Source organism: Rhinatrema bivittatum, chromosome 2 (genome assembly GCF_901001135.1).
Source record: "Rhinatrema bivittatum chromosome 2, aRhiBiv1.1, whole genome shotgun sequence".
Classification (NCBI taxonomy): domain Eukaryota; kingdom Metazoa; phylum Chordata; class Amphibia; order Gymnophiona; family Rhinatrematidae; genus Rhinatrema; species Rhinatrema bivittatum.
In genome coordinates, this window is record NC_042616.1 from 138,589,667 (window position 1) to 138,616,900 (window position 27,234).

Genomic DNA, 27,234 nt, shown 5'->3' on the forward strand with positions numbered 1-27,234 from the left:
ACTTCCCTGTTTGGACACTGACCACGCACCCTTGTTCGTGGTGGGCACTCCCTTCAACTTTCTTTCTAGGAGACCCTGCGAGGCCCACCGAAGACCAGGCAGCCCGGGTAACCAAGGGCTCAACTTGAGGGAACCCCGGGTTGCTATGGCGAAGCTCCAGCTAGCCTCTGTCTCCTATTGTGCTCCACCTCCTGCTGGCAGCCATTCTCCGGGTCCGACCGGAGGGCCGTATCAATCCTCCACAAGGCCAAGGGTCCACCTCCAGCGCAACAGTTTATCCATATAACCAGTAATTTTGTTCTTAACAATATCTTCTACCATTTTACCTGGCTCTGATGTTTCACCATTCTCTAGATACTTGAATCATTCCTGGAGCTTAAAAATTGGCAATAAAGTTACTATCCTCCAGTCCTCAGTAGATTTGAATGATTAGTTCCAGATTACCAATAACAGTCTGAAATTTCATACTTGATTTCCTATAGAACTCTGGGGTGAATGCCATCAGTTCCCGGTGAATTGCTACTGTTTAGTTTGTCAATTTCGTTAGTAACACTTCCAGATTTACACTGATTTTCCTATGTTCCGATGAAACATCACCTACAAAGAATTATTCAGGTGTGGATATCTACTCAATGTCCTTCTCAATAAAGTCTGAAGTAAAGAAATCATTTGATGTTTCTGCTATAGACTTATGCTCCTTGAACATCTCTTTTGCCCCCCCAAGTCATCTAACAGCCATATTGACTCCTTCACAGATTTCTTATTTTTAATGTGTTTGAAAATGTTTTTATTAGTTTTTGCATTTTTGACAAGTCTCTCCTCAAATTCTTACTTGGCATGCTTTATTATTATTTTACATGTAATGTAGCAATGCTTATTTAACTTCCTATTTTCCTCATTAGGTCCTGCTTTCCATTTTTAAAATGTGCCTTTTGGGTTTTATGGCCTTGTTCACAGTACTGTCTAGCCATACTTGCAGTTGCTTACTCTTTTTTAATCTGTGGAATACATTTTATCTGGATTTGCAAGATGGTGTTCTTAAAGAGCATCCATGACCCTTGTAACTGCTCCTTTTAATTATATGTTACTGCAATAGCTTTCTTATTTTCTCTCCAGTGATTATCTCAGATATGATCATTATTGCCAAGCAGCTCCACCATTATTATCCCTAGCACCAGATCCTGCATTTCAGTGAGAATAAGACCTAAAGTGGCCTTGCCTTTCAGTACTTCTTGGACCAGTTGCTGCATGAAGCAACTGGAAACTTACGTCTCTGACATGTTCTGATGAGACATTTACCCAATCAATATGTGGGTAATTGAAATTGTCCAATATATTTGTGCTTCCAGGATCAGAATTCCACCTCATCTCTATTAGCATTTCACAATCTGTTTCAATATCCCAGTCGGGTGAACGGTAGTAAAACGTCACTGTTATATTCCTCCCCATCAAGCATGCAATTTCATTCTATATAGATTCATGAATGCAGTTAGTTTTCTGGTGAATATGCATCCTGCTTGATTCTGCATGCTCAAAACTTTCAGTTTGGTTTGTTCAGTTTTGTTTGTTCAGTTTGTTTTCGGGTAGGCAGGGGTGGGGACTGATTTGTTTGTAGAGAAGCCCAAGTAGTTTTGGTTTGTTTCATTCATTTTTGGTAAATGGTGCACCAATATGCTAACAGTGTGCCCTATTAGCATATAAGTGTACTATTTACCCATTTTTTAAAGGGGCCACACAACCTGAAAAAAGCCCTCTACCCTAGATCCCTGAGTAAAATACATCCTTGTCTGTCCCCCAACCCCAAAAATCTGGAACAAAAAAAATCCCTGTGGCCTTCCCTCCCCACTAACTCAGTACAAAACATTCCTTGATGTCAATATTCAAAGCCATTTAGAAGATAACTCACAAGTTATCCATCTAAATAGCAACATTTTAAAATATTTTGCCTCTTATCTGGCTAAATTATAATTGGATGAGTCATCCGGCTATAATATATCTGGATAAAAAAAGGCCTTCCAGGAATGACTAACTTATTCAGCTAATTTAGCCAATTTTCAATTGTAACTGCCTAAGGACCTGATTTACTAAGGCTTTTCTCCCATTCCGTGTCTATGAGAAAACTGCTAGTAAATGCGGCGCTAAGGCCTGGATTTATCAAAATGCGATAGCAAAAGGAGTGTGGTTTATGCTAATAGAGAGTTTATCACAATTTGTGCTAATTAGCTATGCAAAGAGCTAAGTTAGCACAAATTCAGATAACATTTTCAGACTTTGTGATAAATGCCAGACCTGTTGTATTTCCTGCAGACAACCACTGGGGGGATGAGAGAGAGAGAGAGAGAGAGAGAGAACCTAGCCATAATGTCCTCTCTTTAGATAGGTATTTGTATCCCTATGGGAGGCCCACCTAGTAACTCGAGGTGAGGTTTAGGTATTAGTGTAGGGGGTTAGGGGCCACTTTGACATTCAACGTGAGACGTACGAACACAACAGTGGTCTCTTGTGAAGATTTGATGATCTTCGGAGTGAGGAAACTCACTCCAAGATGATATTTGTGCAAGGGTCTCTGCACCTAGCTTGATGTTACCAGGCAGAATCTCCATCAAGCTAGGTTGAGAGAACCTAGCACAAAACTAATAAGGCTTTTAAAAATCTCCCACTCTCCACAGTTGGTCGCTTTTGATTTCTATTCACATTTCTCATACCCACCCACCCATGCGGTGACACTTTCTCACACACCACCCACCCACCCATGCGGCCACTCTTTCTCACACTCCTACCCATGCAGTCACTCTCTTTCTCACGTATACACACAAACCCACCCATGCCCTCTTTCTCTCTCTCTCACACACACATCCATGCTCTCTCTCTTGTATACTCAAATTTAGTATGGCCTCCTCCATTTATTTGGGCCGCTGGCAGGATAGGGTCTGCCGACAGCTCTGCGGGGCATTTCTTATTCTCCTGGCCAACAGCCCTGCTGACGCTAATCCTCTTTTTTTTTTTAGGGCACCGGAAGGATGGAGAGCACCGATGGGCCTGTGGAGCCTCTCCTTTGCTGTTACCCGATGGGGCTGTCCTTTGTTTTGGGCTGATGCGATTGTGGAGTCTCTCCTTCGGGTCGTCAGTGTGATGGGGGTCTGCTGACAGCTTCTGCAGGGCCTTTTTGTTTCTTCTGGTCAATAGCAGGCCTCTTTTCTTGTTTGGTTCACCAATGGCCCTGGGGGGATTTTTCTTTTCTTCATTGATTATTGAAAATAGGTGTAAATATATAGAGAGCTGCTATCATAAAATATTCTAATCGCCGTCACTCTGCCAAGTTGATTTTTAATCATCTACCAGCCCTTCCACTACTACCAATGTATTTCCCTACAACATATGCTGATTTTTTCTTCATACATCATATGATAATTTTTTTATATTTTTTACTTATGCAGATAAAAACTGATTTAAAACATTTTTTTACTTATCTTCTTTCTTTAGTAAAGTCCTTAGCTCATCTCGCCAATATTTAAAATTAAGTGAAAGTCATTCAAGATTTAAAGCCCAACACTAACTGGGTGCACTCAAACCACCTAACATTGCAATGTTTCAGCAAATTATGTTGCCTGCATCAGAGGCTTCTTAGTAATTGCTTTGGGAAGGATCCTCACGGCATCAGAAATGCTCACCTTCGCACCAGGCAGGCAAGTTTGGTTTAAAGCGATATAGAAGAAATTTTTTAAATAAAGACATAAAGACATAAATAAATAAATATAGAGGAGACCTAGTAGACAAGCACCAACTCCAGTCTGGCAATTCCTGTGTTGCCTTCCAGGAGCAAGGTGATCTAGATGGACAGCATCAACTTGATATAGCAGGAAGTGATCCTGTAGCTAGGACCTACTCTCCAGGTAATACATTATCCTCTCACACTGAGGATGGGTCTCCAATGGCTTGTACCCAGAAGGCAAAGGTTAGGTCAGCTGTCATAGTTGGTGATTCAATCATTAGCAATGTAGATTGTTGCGTGGCTGATGAACATGAAAATTGCTTGGTAACTTGCTTGCCTGGTGCAAAGGTGAGCATTACTGACGCCGTGAGGATCCTTCCCGAATGCAATCACAAAGAAGCCTCTGATGCAGGCATCATAATTTGCTGAAATATTGCAATATTGTGTGGTTTGAGTGCACCCAGTTAGTGTTGGGCTTTAAATCCTGAATTTCTTGGACTTAAAAAATTTTAAATATTGGCGAGATGAGCGAAGGACTTTACTAAAGAAAGAAGTAAAAAAAAGTTTTAAATCAGTTTTTATCTGCATAATTAAAAAATATAAAGAAAATATTATCACATGCTGTATGAAGAAAAAATCAGCATACATTGTTGGGAGACACATTGGTGGTAGTGGAAGGGCTGGTAGATGATTAAAAATCAACTTGCCAGAGTGATGGCGATTAGAATACTTTATGATAGCAACACTTTATACATATTTACACATATTTTCAATGAGCATAAATTGTTTGAAGGAGGATGATCAACATTTGAGCAGTTCCTTTTTGTCTATTGATTAGTAAATTAAGGCAAGACTTCCCTTTCCAAAAACCATGTTGACTCTCCTCCATTAAGCCATGTCGATGAATGTGGTCAGTGATTTTGATTTTAAAGATGGTTTCTACTATTTTTCCTAGTACCGACATCATGCATAATGGTCTAGTGTTTACCAGATCACCTCTGAAGCCCTTTTTAATAATTTTTGTCACACTGACCCCCATCTACTCTTCAGGTACTGTGATTGACTTAAATGATAGGATGCAAATCACCAAAAAGAGGTCTGCAAGTTCATGTTTAAGTTCCTTCAGAACTCTAGAGTGAAGTCTATCTGGTGGTGGTAATTTGCTTTTCTTTAATCTGTCAATCTTATTTATTACATCCTCCAGTTTCACAGTCATTTCCCAGCGTCATCACCATCAAAAAATGCTTCTGGTGTGGGTATGACCCCAACATCTTCCTCATTAAAAATTGAAGCAATGAATTAATTTAATGTTTCAGCTATTTCCTTCTCCTGTTTAAGGAAAAATTACTACTTACTTGATAATTTCCTTTTCTTTAATGAAGGCAAATTAATCCACACCAGTGGGTTATGTACCTCTACCAGCAGATGGAGATGGAGCAAAGCTGACGTACGGTATATATACCCCTGCACTGATATCAGCCCACCAGTATTCTCTGCAAAAACTAACTGTGGACAACTAAACAATACATGAACATAACTATTAACAGACATCCAATCAAGACTCAGTTAACAGGAAAACACTGAGCTTAGACAAGGAGAGTAATATCACTAATCTAGGGACTGGATTTGACACTTACCAGTAATCCCCAGAGCCAAGGGTGGGAAGGTGGATTAACTTGTCTTCATTAAAGAAAATGAAATTATGAGGTAAGTAGTAATTTCTCCTTTCTTAGCATTCAGACAGGTTAATCCACACCAGTGAGATGTACCAAAGCTATTCCCGAACAGGACGGGAGGCTGCCCGTGGTCCTATCAACATTGCCCACATGAAGGCTGCATCCTTCCAGGCCTGCACATCCAGGCGGTAATGCCGGGAAAAGGAGTGTAAGGAGAACTACGTCGCAGCTCGATAAATCTTGACGGGAAACAACATTCTAATCTCCGCCCATGACACTGCCTGAGTCCTAGTGGAATAAGCCCTAACCTGACTAGGCAACGACTACTCAGCATCCACATATGCAGCCGTGATAACCTCCTTAATTCAGAGGGCTATTGTAGCCCTCAATGCCAGCTCACCCTGTTTACTCCCACTGTGGAGTATAAAAAGCCAGTCCGTCTTCCTGAGAGGTTTAGAAACCTCCAAATTTCATGATATGCCGTTTGACATCCAAGGTCTGTAACAGATGATTTTCATTCACATCTCTCTCCCTGTCCACTGTTGGTAGGGAAAGTGATTGATTCAAGTGAAAATCCGAGACCACCGTCAGCAAAAAGGATGGAACAGTTTGCAGCTGTACCACCCCCAGAGTCACTTGTACAAACAGTTCCCAGCAAGACAAGGCCTGAAGTTCAGAAACTCTATGCGCAGAACAAATTGCCATAAGAAACACCGTCTTCAATATAAGTAACCTCAAGGAGAGGATATGTAGTGGTTGAAAGGTGGACCCACAAGAAAATTCAAAACCAGATGAAGACTCCACAAGGGCAACAGCAACCACAAGGGAGGACGAAGATGCTTCACCCCTTTTTAGAACCTGGCCGCACCCGGATGGGCCGACAAGGGTTAATCATTCACCTGTCCTGGGAAATAGGCAAGAGCCTTTACCTGTAGCTTCAAGGAATTAAGGGCCAAATGCTTAATCAACCCATCCTGCAAAAAATTCAAAATGACCAGGATTTTAACCGAATTGAGGATGAACTCCTCGTTCCTCACACCAAGCCTCCAACACTCGCTAAACCCGAACATAGGCTAAGGAAGTGGAGAACTTTCACACTCGAAGCAACCGAGCCCTCTCAAGGACCATACCATAAGAGAAAATAGAGTCAGATCTTCATGAAAAATAGGCCCTTGCCTCAGGAGATTCCTGTGGACTGGTAATTGGAGAGGAGGGTGCACCAGGTGCCTTCACAGAGCTGCATACCACGGCCTCCTGGGCCAATCTAGTGCCACCAAAAGCACCATCCCCGTGTGTCTCTCGAGCCTCCATATCACTCAGCCCAACATGGGCCATGGGGGAAAGGCATATAAAAACTTGCCTTCTGGTTATTCCTGCATGAGGGTATCGATGTCCAAAGACTTCATATCTCTCCTGTGACTGAAGAAGCGAGGAACCTTTTCATTGTCTGATGTCACCAGCAAGTCAAGAAACAGGAGGTCCCAGCAGCCCACTAAGAGCAGGAATGCTTCATTTAACAATTCCCATTTTCCTGGATCCAGGCTCTGTCTGCTGAGAAAGTCTGCTTTTACATTGTCTTTTCCTGCAATGTGTGAGGCTGAGATCTCCTGAAGATGTACTTCCGCCCATTCCATGAGTTGGGCTATTTCCTGCATCACTTGCTGGCTCTTGGTTCCTCCCTGGTAATTGATGTAAGCCACTGTCGTTGCATTGGCTGACATTATTCGGACTGCTCAATCCTGCAAGTGGTCGACGAAATGCAAGCATGCCAACCAAATGGCACAGGCTTCCAGCTGATTGATGTTCCATAGAGACTCTTTTGTACTCCAGCGCCCCAGCGCTGTCAATTCCTGACAGTGAGCCTCCCAACCCTGGAGGCTCACATCAGTCATGAGTACTAGCCAATCCGATTGTTGCGATATGGACCCTTGGGCCAAGGCGGTGTTGACGCTACCTACAGGGGACGAACCCCACTGTAGGTCCCCACTGTTGGCAGGTGACCCGGGGTGGTGCGGAGACCCTACTGGATCTTCACCATTACCAGCCCTCGTTCCCCGCAGGTTGAGCCCTTGGGTGCCGGGGCTGGCTAGACTTAGGTGCAGGTCTCTGTACAAAGCTTCCAGGTGGACGTTGGGCCAAGGCAGATTCAGATGGGGCAGAGTCAGGGCAGGCAGCGAGCAGATGAATCCAGGAGAATAGCCGAGGTTGGGGCAGGCAGCGAGCAGATGAATTGTTATGTTTTAACTTGGTTTGTGGGCCCTTGGGTCATGGAAAGAGCTGACTCCACCCACAGGGAAGAGCCCTGTGGGGACTCTCCACGACAGGCGGGGTCTCAGTAGTGATGGACAAAGGAGTCAGAGAATTATTTATTATACAGCAAAGAGAAACCCAAGGAGCGAGTTGTAAACTCAGTCCTGGAATTAGAAGGCATGGGATGGATTCTCCGGTAGTGGTCTGCAAAGCGGGGTAACCCAGGGAATCCTTGCTTCTTGATATTCTTGTGCGTGGTAGCTCCGGTAGTGATCCATCGTGCGGGATAGGCTGGAGGCAGATGTGAGTAACTGATACAAAACAGTGTAAATCCAGTAGTGGTCAGCAAGGGATGTGAGCCGGAAAGTACTTGCTTCAGATATAGCTTGTGCGTTGTAGCTCTGGTAGTGGTCTGCAGCGCGGGATAAGCCAGAGGTAGGTGTTAGCAATTGACCCAAGACAGCTTGGATCCGGTAGTGGTCCGCAAAGCGGGGTAGCCCGAGGATCCCACACAGCAGGATAGATGAGGTAACAAAGAGTAGGTCTTGTACTCACAATGGAGTAGAGAATAAGTAGTAGCAGCAGCGGAGATCCGATGCATGAGAACTCACTTAGCTGAAGAAGGTGAGACCGGCAGGAGAGACTCTCCAAGGAGTGGATAGCCATGGGTGCAGCAAAGCCCCCAAGGAGTGGGTACTTGAGTCACTCAGCCAGGAACGCTGGTACAGCGATGCGAAGCATCTCAGAGAAAGGAATAGCAAGATGGAATCCTTGCTAACTCATAGGTAGGAAAGTCCGGTTAGCTTATATACACATAGGCAGTGACGTCATGCGGAGGGGACACCCCTGAGGTTCCCGCCATGACGTGCACAAGAAGGAGGCAGGCGCGTGCGCCCTAGTTCACTTCGGGTTCAAGATGGTGACCGTGATCGCCCTCACCGTCCCGGGAATGCCAAGGAGGTCGGCGTGCAGAGGCAGAGACGGCCATCTTAGCCAGAATCAAGGCTACTGGGCAAAATGAGATGAGCAGCAAAGGTTGTAGCCGTCTGCGACAGACGGGTGCAACAGGAATCCAGGAGACTAGCCGAGGTCAGGGTAGGCAGCGAGCAGAGGAATCCAAGAGATATACCAGGGACAAGGCCAGAAGAGCAGTCCGGGGAGCTGGAGCGGGAACTGGAACAGGAGCTGGATCAGAAACTGGAATAGGAGCTGGATCAGGAACTGGAACAGGAGGTGGAACAGGAGCTGGAGCAACACACTACCTACGTGGAACTGTTGCTGAGGCAATTCTGGGAGGGCAGAGCTGCCCTTATATAAGCCTTCCTGCTGATATCATCAGATGGGGCCACGGGTGAGTTTCCCACCGCGGTCCCTTTAAAGGTTGGGGTGAGCTGCGTGCGGGCGCCTAAGAAATCACGTTGGGGAAGGCACGTCAGCGTCGGCGTCAGGTTGCTGTGGAGGAGGGTGGCAATGGCAGCTTCCTCAGGCCGTGTTCGCGGAGCGAGGTAAACGGCCTTGGCGAGGGGTGAGTAGAGCTGGCCGTGGAATGTGGCGGCCAGCCGCTGCAACACCGATATTCGTAAGGGAATGCTCTTCCTTAGATGATCTGCTTACCACCACAGCAGTTGGATGCTGATCTCCACCAGTAAGTGAAGCCGTATCATGTAGTCCTGACACTATAGACTCTGTCTAATGTGTAAGCGGTGAGCGCTAAATAGGATGCATATGCACCCTTGCCCATGGAACTACCTCTAGGGTGGCTGCCATCAACCCGAGCACTTGTAGGTAAGACCATACCTTCGAGCGTATTGTTTATGTCAATAGTCGCACTTGCATCATCAGTTTCTGAATGCGCTCTCCAGTAGGAACACCCTGCCTTGCTTCATGTTGAAATGAACACCAAGATACTCCAGTATCTGGAATGGCAGTAGATTGCTCTTGGCCAAGTTCACCACCCAACCTAGTTCCTGTAGCAAGGAGATCACCTTGCGTGAGACCTGAAGACTCTTTCATACCTTTGGCTGGAATTATCCAATTGCCTAATTACAGGTGAACCAGAATGCCATCCTTTCTCAACACTGCTGCTACCACCACCATGACCTTGGAGAAGGTTCTGGGCACAGTGGCCAAACTGAAGGGTAGCACTTGAAACTGATAATGTTGCCCCAAAACTGTTGATGCTCCAGCCAGATGGGAATATGTAGGTACACCTCTGACAAATCCAGAGATGTAAGAAACTCCCCTCACTGTACTGCCATTATCATCAAGCGTAAGATTTCCGTCATTTACGAGTCAGCCGTCATTTACGAGTCACTCGTAAATGACGGCTGACTCCCTTGAAATCCAGGATGGGGCAAAAGGAACCCTCTTTCTTGGGTACAACGAAATAAATGGAATATCGGCCCGTATTTTCTTGTGACATGGCCACTGGGATCACGGCCCACAGACTTAGGAGCCTTGACAACGTACACTCCACCGCCTGTCTCTTCTGCAGGGAGACATCATGAAAACGTCCTGAGGAACACTGAGAAACTCCAGAGCATAACCATCTTTTCACTGGTCTGATGTGATCTCGACCCACCTCCGATGAAACAGAGAGAGGCAACCCCCTATCTCCTGTTCCCAGGGGTGTGTCAGCACACCTTCATTGAGGGGATTGGGGGCCCTGCTGCTTGAGCCTGTGCCCCGTCTGGGCTGCCTGGGAGAAAAGGATTGAGACCTACTCAAAGGTCGAGCCCTCTGAGAAGCCACTCCTCTGTATGGTTGAAAGCGTTTGAAACCCCTAGCATGTCCTCTCATGCCGAATGAGAACGGTGATGCTTTTTATCCTCACCTCACTTCTTGGCCATTTTTAACAGCTCACTCCCAAACAAGAGTGATCTTTTAAAGGGCAATTTTGTAAAATTAGACTTTTAAAATTGTATCGGCCAACCAATTCCTCAGCATAGCTGACATCTGGCCACTATCACCGAAACCTCTGGCTGAAGTGTGGACCAGGTCGCATCCCGGCTTAGACAAAAAGGCGGCTGCTGGTTCCATCACTGCCCTGGAATTCAAACCAGATTCATCGACTTCCTGAGAGAGAAGCAAGCAAGTGTGAGCCACCAGGAAGAAGCAAGAGGCTATCTGCAAATTCATTGCCATCGCCTCAAAAACCTGCTTAAAGATAGCCTCAATTCTTCTATCCTGCATCCTTAATGCTGCTCCCTCTTCTACAGGGATAGTCGTCCCCTTGGTGATGGCACACACCAGCACATCCATTTTTGGAAAGCGCAACTGCTCTCTTGCCACCCAATCCAGGGGGTACAGTGCTTCCAAGGCTTGTCTCCCTTTAAAATTAGCTTCCAGGGTGCCCCATTCAAGATCAATCAATTCTTGAATAGCATCCATAATGGGGGAAAAACATGATGCTTTACGCAAAGAAATTAAAATGGGATTTTTTTCTTTGGCTCAGACATGGAATCAGCACCTGGCACCCCCAGCATCTTCAATGTCTGGGAGATCAAAGCCAGCAACTCATCTCTATGAAAGAAACACAACATTGTTCTATATGGCTCCAACCCCAGAGGAATTTCCCCTTCCTCCAGAGAGTAAGAATCACCTCGTGCCATCTGGGTCCCAATCAGCATGACCCACATCAGGTCTAGATGTACTCCGACGCCTTTCCGAGGCGCCAGGCATGTGGGGACCCACAGCCTATGATCCTGAACTTTTAGCTTTGGCCGCCAACTACACCTGAAGAAAGGACTGCAGCCCTTGAAAAAATTCCACCCAAGAAATGCAGAAGGATCCATACCAAAACCGGTGGCGTCGGTTCTGTGCCCACTGAGTTGCCATCCCCTGCTGAAGAACCAGTCAGGGAAGCCCCAAAACCAGGCGAAACCTCTGGCAGTTCCAGTCTCATTCTTGCATCATGCTGGGAAGGACCGGGCTCAGCAAAATCAGTTGGAGATAACTCTCCCTGAGCCTCCAAGCAGCGCTGACACAAGTTAGTGGGGATGCTAGGCTGTGATGCCCGAATATGGCAAGCAGCAGAAAGGGTAAGGTGCTTAGACTTCTTTGCTACCGGCACCATGGATAAACATTCGCTAACAGCACACTCCCAAAAGTGTCTGACAATTGCATGCGCAGCTGTGCGCTCACACAAGTGAGCCTGGACAAGGTGTCCAAAAACAAGTTCTGTCTAATAAGCGCACACTAAGAATGTCCAAAATGTAGGCCACCAATATTTGGTCCAGGTAGGCGCCCACCTAAGCACACACCCGGGCGCGAACCGTCAGACACTGTTTTGCAGCAGACTTGTGTTTAGAAAAGCGTGCGAACACCACTGCGGCCTACCACGTGGTGTTAAGCAAAGCCTGAGAGCAAAAGGCTGCTCAACCTGCCAAGCTGCCATGATTCCCCAAGCTCCCCCAGAGACAGCAACGGATATTGGATTGGCATGCTGAGCTCAGAGACCAGAGAGAGAATTGAATTCCTAAAATTAACTCCTCTTCTTTTTCTTATTTATTTAGTTATTTTTTAATATATTTATTCTTTACCTGAGCTCAGCCCGTCCCGGCCAAGTACAGAGTCGGTCTCCGGCTGCAGGGGAAGAGGGTAAAGGCCTTCACCACCACGCTCAGCTTCCTGCATCCGCTAGCCTCTCAGCTGTTTGTCTCTCTATAGCTAAGTCCATGCTGGAAAACCAGTTACTGGACTGAGGCACTTTACTGAGGGAGGGATCCACAGATATTACTTTAGGAAAACCTGACTGAGGGAGGGACCATAAGGTATCATCACAGGAGAGTATGGCAAATTAATTTCCTTCTTTTTTTTTAAGCAATCCCCAGTAGGGAAATGCAAGTCCGCCATCTGCTGGAGATGGAGAATACTGGTGGACTGATGTCAGTGCAGGGGTATATATATATATCATGACGTCAGCTTGCTTCGTCTCCATCTGCTGGTAGAAGTGTATAACACACTGGTATGGCTTAACCTATCTGAATGCTAAGAAAGCACCCCTTTTACCCCTCGGTCATCTAGCAGCCTATCTGATTCCCTCACAGTGCTGCATATATCTAGTAGTGCTATAGACTTGATAGATAGTATTAACATTGTAAAAGGTCTATAATCATCCAGAAAATGTATGCACAAGATTTTTCATATTTTCCCTGCATGTAAATCAAACACCAACTCAGAATATATTAATATCTGATCACAGAAAATGCTTGGTAGTAAGATATAGAGGTGCTAAGAGCTGGTTTAAGTATGGGAATTTGTATGCTCATTAGGGATGTGCATTTGTTTTGAACAAATGGGAAGACACAATAAATTAGGCCATTTTTCGGGCATAGAAATGATACAAACCGAAAACTGCCTTGCAAATACCAGAAAAATTTCGGATTTTTTCTTTTTCAAGCGTTCAAAAAAAAGGGCCTCAGGGGGACTAAACCTACATACTCAGGCCCAACACTGAGCCAGGCTTTGGTGACAAGTCTATGAACTAGACTTCAGTGATGAGATCCAGCCTCAGATGGGCCTCAGTGCTGGACCTGGACCTAGATCTTGGGCCAAGGTCTTACCCTCTGCAACCGGGACCCAGCTTTGGGCTGGCTATAGTTGACAGGCTTTGGTTTAGACCAAGGTCTGGGCCTCAGTGACGGGACCCATCCTCGGCCAGACCCCGGTATTGGACCAGGGCATCAGGCCCAGACCTCAGTTACAGGATGCGGCCTCAGCTGGGCCCCTGCATCAGGGGCCCAGGCCTGGGTTTTGGTGAGCAGGATCCAGTCTCGGGCCTGCCTATGGCATTGGGCCTGGGCCTAGGCCTAGGCCCAGTCTTGGACCTTGGCGACTGGACCTGACCTTGGCGAGGCCTCTGTGTCAGACCCAGGCCTAGTCAAACACAAAGCACTCCTCACTATTCCATCAGTCAAAACAGCTAGACTCACACAAGTAAGAGAAAGAGCTCTATCCTTGTCAGGACCCATACTTTGGAACTCTATGCCCACAGAGTTGAGACTACAAAGCAACAACAAAACCTTTAGAAAAAAATCTAAAAACCTGGCTTTTTAAACTAGCTTACCAAAAAGAGAATGGAGAATAGCACTCAAGGGAAAGCAGGTACAAACAATTGAACAACAAACACATAACCAAAATCAATATGTGTATAATTTTTAATCAGATTAAGTTTCATTCTTTTAAAGTACAATGCTAAAGATAATCTAGTAACCTAAACTTTTACAATGTGAATTGGAAATGAATCATTACACTTACCAATTAATATTATTAACAAACTATGTTACCGACCCTCAAATGGCACCTATGTAACTTAAGATACATTAACTTCATTTTTATGTGCCTTAATGTAAACCGTTGTGACGGTTCCCACCAAACGACGGTATAGAAAAATGTTAAAATAAATAAATAAATAAATAAATAATTCAGGACATATTATTAGCTGATCACAGAAAATGATTAGTGATAAGATGTGGGGGTGCTAGGTGTTGGATTAAGTATGGGAACTTTTATGGTCATGAGGTATGTGCATTCATTTTGAACAAATGGGAAACACACAACAAATGAGGCCATATTTGGTTTGTTCAAGTGAAACATACTGAAAATTGGTCTTGGATGAAAACTCAGGTATTTTCTTTTTGTTCATTAAAAGAAAAGATCTCAGCCTTAGCCTGAACCCAACTGCCAGGCCAGAGTCTAGGCCTGGCCCTCAGTGACCAAGACCCAGCTTCTGCTGGGCCCCAATGTTGAATCTGGGTATAGCTCCAAAACTGGACCTCTACAACATGACCCAGGCTCAGACAGGCCCCGGCACTGGACCCAGGTGACCTTGGTGACTGGGACCTGTCTTTGGGTCTGGACCCGGTGCAGGCCTAGGCCTAGGACAAGGCCTCAGCTTTATTTATTTATATTTATTTAAAGCTTTTTTTATACCGGCATTCATGATAAAATCATATCATGCCGGTTTACAGAAAACAGGGGAGTGATAAACATTGAACGAAAACTGGTGTTGATATGTAGCGAAGAAGTTACAATAAACAAGGGAAAATTACAACTTGGAGAAGAAGAAGAGTAGCTGGAACGATTTAGTCAAGTACAATAAATTAATTAATTTATTAATTAAGCTTTGGCAAAGATACAGCCTCGGCTGAGCTTCAGCATTGTACCCAGGCCTAGACCTGAGCCTGGTAACTGGGTCCCAGCCTCAGGTCGAGCCCCTGTATCAGGTCTTGGCTTAGGCCCATGCCTGTGGCAGACAAAGGGGCCAGACCGAGAACTAGGCCTAGGCCTGGGTCTTGGCGAGGGGACCTAACCTCAGCCAAGCCTCAGCACTGAGCCTGGGCCTAAGCCTAGGCTTTGCTGAATGGGACCCAGCCCTGAGCCAGGCCCCAACAACTGGCCCAGGCTTCCACAAAGGGATTGCCTTGGCTGGGCTCCGGCACTGGACCTGGGCCTGGGTTGAGCCTTGGTGACTGGGACCTGGTTTACAGCTGGGTTCCAGCATCAGGTCTAGGCCTGGGCCCAGGGCCAGGTTTTGGCGACAGAACCTGGCCTTGGCCAGGCCACAGCATCAGACCTGAGACTAGGCCTGGGCATTGGAGAACAGGACCCAGCTTCAGGCTGGGCCCTGGCATCAAGTTTAGGCCTAGGCCAATATCCAGGCTTCAGTGATGGAACCCAGCCTCAGTCCTGGGCCCTGGCCTGTTTTTTCTTTTAAATTAAATTCAGTGGGTCCTTCCTCCATTTACTTTAATGCAAAATGAATGAAAAAAAAATAATGAATTTTTTGTTTCAAACAAACTAGACAAATGACCTATGAAAAGAATTAAAGAACTGAAACAAAGTTTTATTCTCTGCACATCCCTAACATCTATCCAGGATGGTAGAATATCAACAAGAAGTGACTTGAATAAGGAGTGATTCTATGGCTGAAAGCTGGGGTATATCTTTAGCAGTATTAACTGGGCAGAGTGGATGGGCCAACCAGTCTTTAACTGTCATAATCTACTATTTTATTATGCTATATTATTTCTCCCTCTTGCATGCTCTCTTCTGTCCCTAACTATGTCTTGTCACATTGCTTTTAGGATAGCCTTACTGACACAGAAAAAAAGATGACTTTAAATACACACGCTCTCATGGAACTCCAGGCTCAGATTAACATTTTTATTTATTTATTTATTTAAGGGTTTTTAACATGTTCACACTATTTAGGTTTCTCTTGGTAAGTAACATGCTCATGTTATTTAACCAATGCATTTTTATTGTTGATCTTAATAGAGAGTGGGAGATGGTTCATTTAAAAATGTCTGCTCTCTACCTCTCTGTCCCATTTAGAACAGTTTAACTTAAAACTCTCCTACTGTACAGCGGCAGGACAATTTTCAGACTGCCTACATAGCTCCAGAGTCTGTGGGCACACGGGACTCATGGACCTGGTAGATAATTCTCACAGGGAAAATATGACTAAGTGTATTTGTGGACTTTGCACGTGCTTTTTCTACAGACAAGAATTTTCAGGATAACAATGTGCCTAGATTTAAAATTTAATTCTGCGTAAACTGTTTCCCTACCCTGTCCTCCTCTTCCCACCCTGGGTATACCTCTCCTCCTGCCCTCAGTCTGGCTGAAAGTCGCACACTGTACTTTTAGCCTGGCAGGGGAAGGCAAATTTCAGACAGGCCAGATTACCTTGGTCAATGGCTTTGAAAATCGCCCTGCCAGCAGCCCGTGTCTTTCAGATAAGGTTAAGCCTATTTAACATGGAAATAAAACTTGGCCTACTATTAACAAGAAGGTGAAGCAAAATAAATTAGAGTAAAACATAAATCAGCATACCAATAGCCATCATATAATCCCATCGGTCTATGAGGCACATGTTGAAGTGTAGGTGGTCCGTCGTACGCCCCTGAACAGTGAGCGATATGTTTTTATCCATATTCTGGCAAACAGCAGAGGTCCAGGCAGTTAGAAACCAGATCGCTATCAGCAGAATGACGGCCAGCATCCGCATCACTCGGCAGCTTGTCATGTATGGAATACGTTGGGCCGTTCGGGACAGAAATACCTTTAAAACCCTGGTAAATAAAAGTTTGCAAAGAAGTGTGTTACATTTCTGAAGAATACTTTATTCCGTTGTATGACAACACATCACCATGCTCCTGTGGAAACAGATAAACAGCAGTTGAAGTCCATCCTCTTCAGGGAAGCGTAAGATTGATATGCCAGTTTATTAAATGTGCTACCTGATTTGAATGTTTTAATATGTAATGTGTTTTTCATGGAATTTTTACGAATGCTCAATTTTGATGGTAATCTGCACTGAGCTCAGTGTTGTTGGGAATTGCGGAATATAAACTTTTAAAATAAATGCATAAATAAGATGTAGAAATTAGATAGAAAGACTCAAAATACTGAATACTGTAGGGGAGTTTTCACACTATCTTACATAGCACTTGAATTTAATATGCTTTATATTCCTGCTCTACAAATTGTGAAACAAGTGATTAGGAAATGCAAAGACATTATAAATGTATTTTCAAAGAAATTACCCTACAACATGTTACTCACATTTTCCAAAACTGTAAGATCCAGAAAAACCATGAATTTTTTTTTAAATACTTTTCCAATAATGCACAGTATGTAAAGAAAGAAGTACAGAAAATTTCTGTCCCCTGGTTGTGTTTCTTGGTCCTAAGAGAAAGGGCTGGTGAAAGTATACATGTTCCCCGGGATCAGCTGATAGCTTTTACCCTATGGATTTCTGTTTCTGCTGGGAAAAAAAGTCCTGCTTTAGAGCTCAATAGAGTTCTGAGGATTTGGTTTATTTTTGTGGTTTGCCAGTGGCAAATTTAGAAGCTAATCAGCTATGCACTGAAATCTTTTAGAGATAAGGAGTTCACACCTTGATTCATTTAATCAGCATATCCAAGTGTCACTCAAACATTATTTCAGAGGAAGAAAGGAGAGTAGGATACACTCATCTGGAACAGACAAGGAGGGGAGGCAGGAATGCGTGTCTAACATGGTGCATAACAGAAGTAAGGAGAGGAGGCTGTCCTGCAATAAGTTTAGCTCTATGTGGAAAATTATCTTCCTTTCTCAATTATTAATTACGTACGTACAATACCAGATACTGAAAAATAAAAATAAAAATCCTCTTTCTGGTCATGAAATTAGTTTTTACGAGGTCCATATTCAGACACAGTCTGGCTAGCAAAGTTAGCCGGATACATTTATCCGGCTAATTTTAGAAGTATATTCAATAGTGATAGCTGTTAACTATAGCTGCCTAGTTTTAGGACAGCTCTTTGGCTCGAGCAGACTTAGCTGGTTACGTCATCCAGCTAACTCTGAATATTAGAGTTAGCCAGTTAAAACTTAGCCGGCTAACTCAAATCCTCCCAATTATGCCCCTGGTACGCCCCTAACTTATTTATTTATTTATTTTACATGTTTTGTATACTGTCATTTGGTTTCACTATCATAACGGTTTACAGTAATCATAATAGGTAGACAAAGTTACATCAGGGTTTCAACAGTGAGTATAATAGGTGAAAAAGTTAGGTATAAAATAGAAGCAACAGAAAGTGTTGGTTATAACATATTGTAAAGGTTCTTGAGTGGTGTATAGTGGGTTTAGCGATTGTGATGAGACTCCATGGGTGGACACAATGGTATCCCTGATTTCTTGGTGATGTATTGGGTGGGAGTCTGTTGGTATTGATGGTTGATTCCGTCTGAATAGGCTCTGGTGAAAAGCAAGGTTTTTAACTCTTTTTTAAAGGTTTTGGTGTTTGGTTGTGTTCTTAAATAGGTTGGTAAAGAGTTCCATAGTGCGAAGATGGGGGTCGGGCCTGCGACAGCCCGCAGCCTTCGCACCACGCTGGCAGTGAAGCCAACACCGACTCCGCCTCCTCCCCTCCCCCTAATTTGCATTATATCGCATGTGAAAAGGCCCTTTTCACATGCGATATGGTCTTATCGTGTGCGTTAGGGCCCTAACGCACGCGATAAAGCTTTAGAAAATAACCCCCTTAGCCGGCTAAATTCTAGCCCGCTAACTTATTAGGAGACTAGAATTTAGCAGGCTATGTGCGCAAATATTAATTTAGCTGGATAACTTCTGAATTAGCCAGCTAAATGCTTTTGAATATGGACTTGTGTAATCCTAAATGTCAGAGAGGGAAGACGCCTGACCTAGAGGTCCCTTTTATGAATATCATTGGTTTGGGTCAATTCTAAATACTCTCTGTAAAGTTCATGGTAAAAGTATGAAAGTGGTCTTAATGCTGATACTTCAAAATGTAATGGATTCTTTTTCTAAGAAGAAAAACTATTTGAATTTTTTGATAAAATATTCTTATACTGAAAAATTAATGTAGCCTCAAATTAGAGGTTACTCTAGATAGACATCACAGCCCAGCAACCTTATAATCATAATGCACATGTAACTCCTTTTTGGAGGAATGCTCCTACTAAGGGCACACAACTCATTTATCTCCTCTGAGTCTGCTCCAGCTAACATGCTACATCCCACACTGACTCTTAATCCCTGGGGGTGGGGATTCTTTTTACAGGGAGAAACTCTCGCTTATGGCCCAAACAATGAAAAGAGGTCGCCAGTGTGTATGTGTGCTATAGTGGTGCTTCCCATGAGGTGAGAGGCTGTAATAAATAGACAGGACCAAGTCTGGGTGTTAAATAGAAGTTTACTGATTAATAATGATAAATTAAAGTTCATTATCCAGAAGTGGGAGTTCACGTCTCATTGATGGTATATTGGGGTTTTTCCTATGTAGGTAGATGTCCTTAATTTAGACCTCTTGTTAGAGCCCATGGTGATTTTAACTGTAGACACTCTCCCAGCAGCTGTGTGGGAATCCTAGTGGAGTTATCCCCAGATTTACCGCAAAATTCCTCCTTTAGACATCTTCTTCTCCTTTGGCTTCCAGCCTGTCCTGGTCCCTGGAGAGGAAGTCTGGATGGGATCTCCTGATTCTTGTTCTTCCTTCTTTTAATTTGTTACTTTCATCTTTGATTGTTCTTTTTCCTGGGGACTTTTCTTAAGGAAAAGCCAGTGGGATCAGGCACACTCTCCGCTCTGAAATCCCAGTGGGGAAGGGGAATCTAAACATCTCCCCATTTAAAAAAGTCCAACAAAATACTGGCTATCTCTTCTGCCAAGCACCAGTAATGGATCTTCAGCAGGATCCATCACTGGTGCTTGCCCACCTAGGGTTTAGAGTAGGCTCACGGGTCTTTGGTCCCCTGGCGAGAGCCCTTTTGCCCCTAGAGGGTATCAGGCTTACAAATCTTATCATTCTGTAAATTATAAGAAGGACCCTCAGGCAGGGAGTGCACTGGGAGGTGTCTTTTCTAATATAAACTCCTTTGGGTGAAGTTGGGAGGCCCCACCCTAGTCTGACTGCTTCCTTAAACTGAAACCCACAGTGTCTTAAAATACCTTGGCTAAAGAGAGTGGAGGCATCCAATCCAGAACCTCAGAGTGGGAGGGACTGAAGAGTATGGATGGCTTCTTACCAAGTGTGTTCTAAGGCTAGGGAGAATGACATCTGGTGACCAAGACCATTAGAGGTGTCACACACATATAGCCCCCTCTCACTCGTCCTAATTGGAGGGCTTTTGCTGTGGGGGTACAGGTCCATTCCTGAGCTGGTGGGAAGCTATACTTCAAGGCCTTAGGTTTAGGACTTCTGGCTTTGAAGGCAGGAGCAAATGTATCCTCATAAAGGGCCAAAAAAGAAAGCCCCTCTCAGACTTTCCCTCTCCTGACCTCTATCTGCCCCAACCCCACCCCTTACTGCAATGCTTGAGACTTCTGATAGTGAGTTAGCTCAACCAGTTACTCTGGTTGTTATGTATGTATTGGAATGCGATAGAGGCTGGATTCTCAAGCTGTTTTTTTGTCATTGATCAGATACTTTTTCTTCATTTGAAGTAGGAGTTTTTCCGGATTGGGTGAAACAAACTCAAAAAAGAGAAAGCAATTCCTCTTATTGAAGCCAGAGTTCTCCAGCTGGGTGCTTTTTCCCTGCTTAAATATCCATATAAATGACTTGTCAAATATCATGATAATTCATATATTTTCTTTCAAGCCTTCCCCAGCTTCACATTTCTAAGTGATAAATTTCTCCCATTGAAGGGTCGTCACCTTAGATGCCAACAGTGTTCCTGTAGGCCAGATATGATGTCTTTATTTGGATAATAGCTCCTCTTATGCTAGTATTTCCTATTAAATTAGGTAGTTTTTTGCTATATTCCTAGGGTTCTGAAAGGATTCCCCAGTACTGAGGACTAGGATTATATACGGCATGTTTATGTTTTACTATTTGTTTTGTTTTTTTTTTTTTTAATTCTTTATTTATTGCTTTACATAATTAATTACAATAAACAAATTACAATGAAAATAGAACACATGTCAATCATAAGAAAACAGGAAACAAAAATCAATTCTATATTGTTTGACCCCTTATTTGGCATTTGTTCAAACAAGGCAAAATAAAATGGAATCTTCCAATGAACGAAATATTTAGGAATAGAATTATAGATTAGGAAATAATATACATCATTTCTTGACCTGTTTTACTTTCCTAGTTGCCGGTCATTTAATCTCGAGAAGATCTTTTAAACCTTTAGGATCGGAGAATATATAGTTGTTACCATCCAATTTAATAAAACATTTACACGGATATTTCAAAGAAAAAGTTCCTCCTTTCTCAACTACAGTTTTTCTATACTGTAGGAAATTTCTTCTTCGATCTTGAGTATCCTTATAAATCAGGAAAAATCCACACTTTTTGGCCATAAAAGGTATTTAATCTATTACGAAAAAAGGATCTCAGAATATTATCTCTATCCGTAGAGAAAGCAAATTGAATTAATAAGGTTTCCCTTATTTTAACTTCAATTTCTTCCTGTGACTTTTGTAGTAAATCTGATAAATCTATAGAGCTCTCTTCTACATCTTTCCCATCACTATTCTTTTTCACCTGTTCTAATTCTTTAAATCAAAATACTAGTGAATTGAGTAAACAAAGAGAGGATATCAATAAAATAGATAAACGGGTATTTCAAATAGAAAAGATCCAAAATCATCAGATTGTTAAGGAAGAAGTAATAAATAAGAGACTAGAAATCCTGGAAAATACGGTCAGATCATTAAATCTAAGATTAACAACTTCGCAGTTATCAGAAAAATGGAATCCTATTGAATTATTTAGAAATTATGTACCCAAGTGTTAAAAATCCCTGATAAATGTGTACCAGTAGTAGTAAAAGCTTTTTATTTAGGTGGATATTTGTTGTTGTTTTTCTTTTTCTTTTCCTTTGTATCTGTTTGGAAATGTCACTTGGTTTTCAGTTTCAAGTGAATTCTTGGATATTGTATTAAAAATTCAATAAAGAAATAAGAATTAAAAAAAAAAAGAATAAAAAGAAATCTTGCGCGTAAATACTATTCGGCTAGGCGTGCAGTGGGATCCCCTGCTGTGCAACTTCACTTCTGCTATGGATGATGTGCAAACTATAAAATAAAGACAAAGAGACAGATCGGCAAGGTTTTTAAGGGTCAGGGCTAAGAGGGGAGAAGGGAGGCTATTAAACTAGGGGGAGTTGGAAAGTCCTGTTCCTAACTGGGAGAACTGGAATGAACTGGTAAACTGGTAATGGTGTCGGCACGCGGGTATCTTTTAAAACCACCCCACTTATGCGGTGATATGTGATTTTCATGCAAAGGCACGCATTCACTTAAAATTGAGCACATAAGTGTGCGCAGTCAGGTTATTTATAACATTCGTATATACGCACGTATGTTTTAAAGCAGCTGCGTCCCTGGGTGCAAGCCGGAAAACATGCACACATGTGCGCCCATGCGCTGCTTTGAAAGTTACCGACATGAATTTTCAAAGACCTCTGTCTCTGAAAACTGGACACTAGGTAGAATTTGAGGTTAATGACACAAACACAATTATTATTGTATGCAAAAAATATCTCATACAGTATGTGTATGTTGTGGATAGCATGAATATAACTCATTTATAATCCTCAAGGACACAAGATGAGTTTGTTTCTATTTTTACTGCAGGAACTGAGAGCTTTTATGTGTTTGCCTTGCACAACGGGGAGAAAAAAGTGCAGAATCAGGGTTCCAGCTGTGGTTAAGTATTATATGTGCACAAAGTACCCCTATGACAATGCATTTCTCATGACCATAAAATGCAAATATTGTGCTCATAGGGAGATTTTAAGAGGTGCTAAACAGGAAGCAGCACAGATTGAATTTCAAATCTAATCACAGTCACACTATGATTATAGCTTCTTGATGCATACTCAATAGAAAGTGACTCCCCAATATGATTTTTATAGTAATGAAAGTAGGCTCTTTAGAAAACATAAACATCAGAAAACTATTAAAGAAAAGCTATTTGACCCATAACAGACACTTGGTTCGTATTCAGGTAACAGATCCAGTCATTTCAATTCAGCACCTGGAAAATTCATAGTTTTGTTTTATCATAGGATTATAAATATTTCTGAACACAGAATTACCGGTAAATAAAATTCTTTATTTTTCAATTAAAAACATGAGGTCTATACTTGAAGGCATTTATCCAGATAAATTTTGAGTTATCTGGATAAATGCCAAGTTTTTAATATCTCCTGCATTTATCCAGAGGATAAAATTTATCTGGATAAGTGAGAGGTGTTTTGGGGCCATTCTGGGGTGAAATCGAGTTAGTTGAATAGTGTATTCAGCTAACTCCAATATTTGGACAAGACATGGACAATAGCATGGTTAAAGTTATCCGGGAATGTGTTCTCCTCCACTGAGACCTCTAAAATAGTTTACAAATCATTGCAGACTTGTAGACTTAGGTAAGTAGTTATACTGGTGGTTTTCAGTAATCGTACCTACCCATGTAACTTTATCTTTAAAAAGTACCCTCATTTGTAGGGTAATAATCAAAGGAAAACTACTACCTGCTGAGTTTTGCTTTATTTCAGCAAACTCTATGGGTAAGAAATGCAGGTAGTTTGATTATCTATTCATAAATTTTTACCAGTGTGCGCGTTAACATTTTTTGTGCACATTTTTTGTGCAAATTTTAAAGCATAGGGATGCCTGTCTGCAGAGATGCCTGTCTGCAGAGTATCTTATGTACGTGGTGCTGGTGATTATACTGTGGATAAAGGCTGTCTGGCTCATAGAACTGACTAGCTCAGTGTACATAGAGTTTCCAGAGAATACTTGTTGCTTTTTCTTTACATGGAGAACAACAAAGTGGATACTGATGCCTGCAAATATATCACATGGAAAGTATATATTTTATATGTGTGTGTGTGTATGTGTGTGTGCTAGGTGGATGTTTATTGGGTGTATATGTTCGATGGGGCTTATATCCAGATGTGTGCTGGGTAGAAATATTCCCAGATCACGGAAAAAGAGTCCAGTTTGATTTCCACCCAACAATACACTGTTACAAAAAGGAAATCATATATACTTATTTTTCAACGACAAGCCACTCACAACTTAAAGACTAAAACTTGTTTTTCACTTTTTTTCTTTTTTCTTTTGCCGCATCAGCAAGCCTGACGACATACCTCATTGGTTTTCAAATGAGGCCGTCCAGACTTTTAATCATTTGCGGTTTAAAAATGTTCAAAATAATTTGTTCATAGACAGTGATAATATATTATATCTTGCATATATCTTAGATTCAGGCTCAAGCATACTTGAGCCTCTCCACTTTAGCTTGACAACGGCCGATGTTTTGCGGTAATGCTTCATCAGGAGCTGTCATGTTTTATTTCTTTTTCATTCAGTAATGACTAAATCACGGCTTCTTTTTTGACTCTGTTCATATTCCTATATCAAAAAAAGTTGTATTGTAAATTATATGTCAACCTATATGCTGTATCTTGTGTTGGCAAATGGTCCAACCTTTCATCCGGACAATCATTGTCTCAAAACGCTTCCAAGAAGAGGAACAGAGACCATTTCTATGTCAGCTGTCAGCTTAAAAAAGGAGAACTATCCAATCAGGAAGAACGCAAACATGAGACATCCATTATCTGTAAATATGTGACAACCACACAATGCATCAAATTACATAAAAACTAAAGAAACACATTCCATTCTAGATCTGAATTTAAAAAACCTTTAGGGTGTATTGTATCAAGGAGGTGTATCCATTTATTATCCACTTGTAAGAGTTTTTATTTAAATCTCCCCCACGCCAGGTTAAAAGAAAGATATTCTTCAGGATGGAAGAATATCATATCAGCGAGAAGTTTAAGTCATTGTTTTTTTAGAATGGGGGATATCCTAAACATTGTGGGCCAGATTTTAAATGCCCTGCGCGCGCCGGCACACCTATTTTGCATAGGCCGCCGGCGCGTGCACAGCCCCGGGACGCGCGCAAGTCCCGGGGCTTCTTAAAAGGGGCGGGGAGGGGGGGTGTCCGGGGTCAGGGGGCGGTTCGGGGTGGGACTGGGGGCGTGGCGCTGGCCCAGGGGCGTGGTCGAGGCCTCCGGACCAGCCCCCAGGTCGGGTGATGGCGCGTCAGCAGCCTGAATGCACATGCAGATTTACGCCTGCTTTCAGCAGGCGTAAATCTGCCAACAAAAGGTAGGGGGGGGGGGGTTTAGATAGGGCCGGGGGGGGGGGTTAGGTAGGGGAAGGGAGGGGAAGGTGCAGGGGGGGGTGAAAAGAAAGTTCCCTCCGAGGCCGCTCCGATTTCGGAGCGGCCTCGGAGGGAACAGGCAGCGCATGCCGGGCTCGGCGCGCGCAGGTTGCACAAATGTGCACCCCTTGCGCGCGCCGACCCCGGATTTTATAAGATACGCGTGGCTACGCACGTATCTTATAAAATCCAGCGTACTTTTGTTCGTGCCTGGTGCGCGAACAAAAGTACGCGCTTGCGCAAATTTATAAAATCTGCCTCTGTGTGAGACAAGCTTTTTTGAGAGCAAAACATACAAACCGTGATTGGCTGTTCCTGTCACGCAATACTGAAGAAGATGAGGTATTGACATACGTAGTACTTTTTTCTCCGATGGCACCTTTTATGAAGGAAGTGATATTTCAAAACTGGCATATCTTACAGATGTATGCTGAATTTGAGTCTAAACCTAGGTTCACTTACACAAAAGGTTCCAGTTTAAAAGACCAATTAGAACGTTCAGATTCTATCTATCATTCCACACACAGTGGTATCTCACATAAGGCTTGTGGTTCTTGTTCAGTCTGTTTGATTATGATGGTGACAACCTGTGTTCATTTTGCAGCTATTTGGTGCACTATACAACTTAGACAACATACCACATGCAAATCCACTGGGGTTATCTATATAATTAAATGTCCATGTGAAATGTTTTACGTAGGTAAAACTAAGCGTCAGTTGAGAACTGGGATGATAGAACATCGATCAAGTCTATCAACCAGATCAGTGCACTTCTAGTTCCACATTGCCTGAAGAAAGGTCATACATTTGATGATCTCAAAGCGTGTGTAATTGAACAGATCCCTCCACACTGGCGTGGGGGAGATTTAAATAAAAAACTCTTACAAGTGGAACAAAAATGGATACACTGCCTTCATACAATACAACCTAAAGGTTTAAACTCAAATCTAGAATTGAATGTGTTTCTTTAGTTTTCTATAATTTGACGCATTGTGTGGTTGTCACATATTTACAGATAATGATGTCATCACGTTTGCGTGCTTCCTGATTGGATAGCCTCCTTTTTTAAGCTGACAGCTGACATAGAGATGGTCTCTGTTCCTCTTCTTGGAAGCGTTTCAAGACAATGATTGTCCGGATGAAAGGTTGGACCATTTGCCAACACAAGAAATGTAATACAGCATATAGGTTGACATATCATTACAATACAACTTTTTTGACATAGGAATATGAACAGAGTCAAAAAAGAAGTGGTGATTTAGTCATTACTGAAAGAAAAAAGCAAAAAGCATTGACAGCTCCTGATGAAGCATTTACCCGCGAAACATTGGCCGTTGGTCGAGCTACAGTGGAGAGCTCAAGTATGCTTGAGCCTGAATCTAAGATATATGCAAGATATAATATACTATCACCATCTATGAACAAATTATTTTGAACATTTTTAGACCGCAAATGATTAAAAGTCCGGACGGCCTCAGTTTGAAAATCAATGAGGTACGTTATCAGGCTTGCTGATGCGGCAAAAAAAAAAGAAAAAAGTGAAAAACAAGTTTTAGTCTTTAAGTTGTGAGTGGCTTGTTGTTGAAAAATAAGTATATATGATTTCCTTTTTGTAACAATAGAAATATTCCCATGCATGTGTGTACTGGATGGAGTGTCCCTGTAAGTGTATGTGTATGTGCGAAGTAAAAACAAATTCTCATGTGAGTTTGCTACTGGGCTGAAATACAGCTGTCTATGTATGTGTCCATGTGTGCATACTGCCTATGAATCCACATGTGCCTATGAGTTTGTGCTGCTGAATTGACCATGTTAACGTACTGAGGGAGGGATTTCCTCATTTGCTGTCTGTGCGTTGCAGAGAAAATTGTATGTGACCAAAGGCTTTGTT

At 42.9% G+C, this 27,234-nt stretch overlaps 1 protein-coding gene across 1 annotated transcript in view; it reads right to left on the reverse strand.

The window, feature by feature from the left end:
* Positions 1-27,234, reverse strand: part of GPR158 (G protein-coupled receptor 158) — a 654,347-nt gene that overhangs the window by 70,909 nt on the left and 556,204 nt on the right. The window contains 1 exon segment of the mRNA XM_029587041.1: positions 16,477-16,715. Within this exon segment, the coding sequence (XP_029442901.1) occupies positions 16,477-16,715 (239 nt within the window).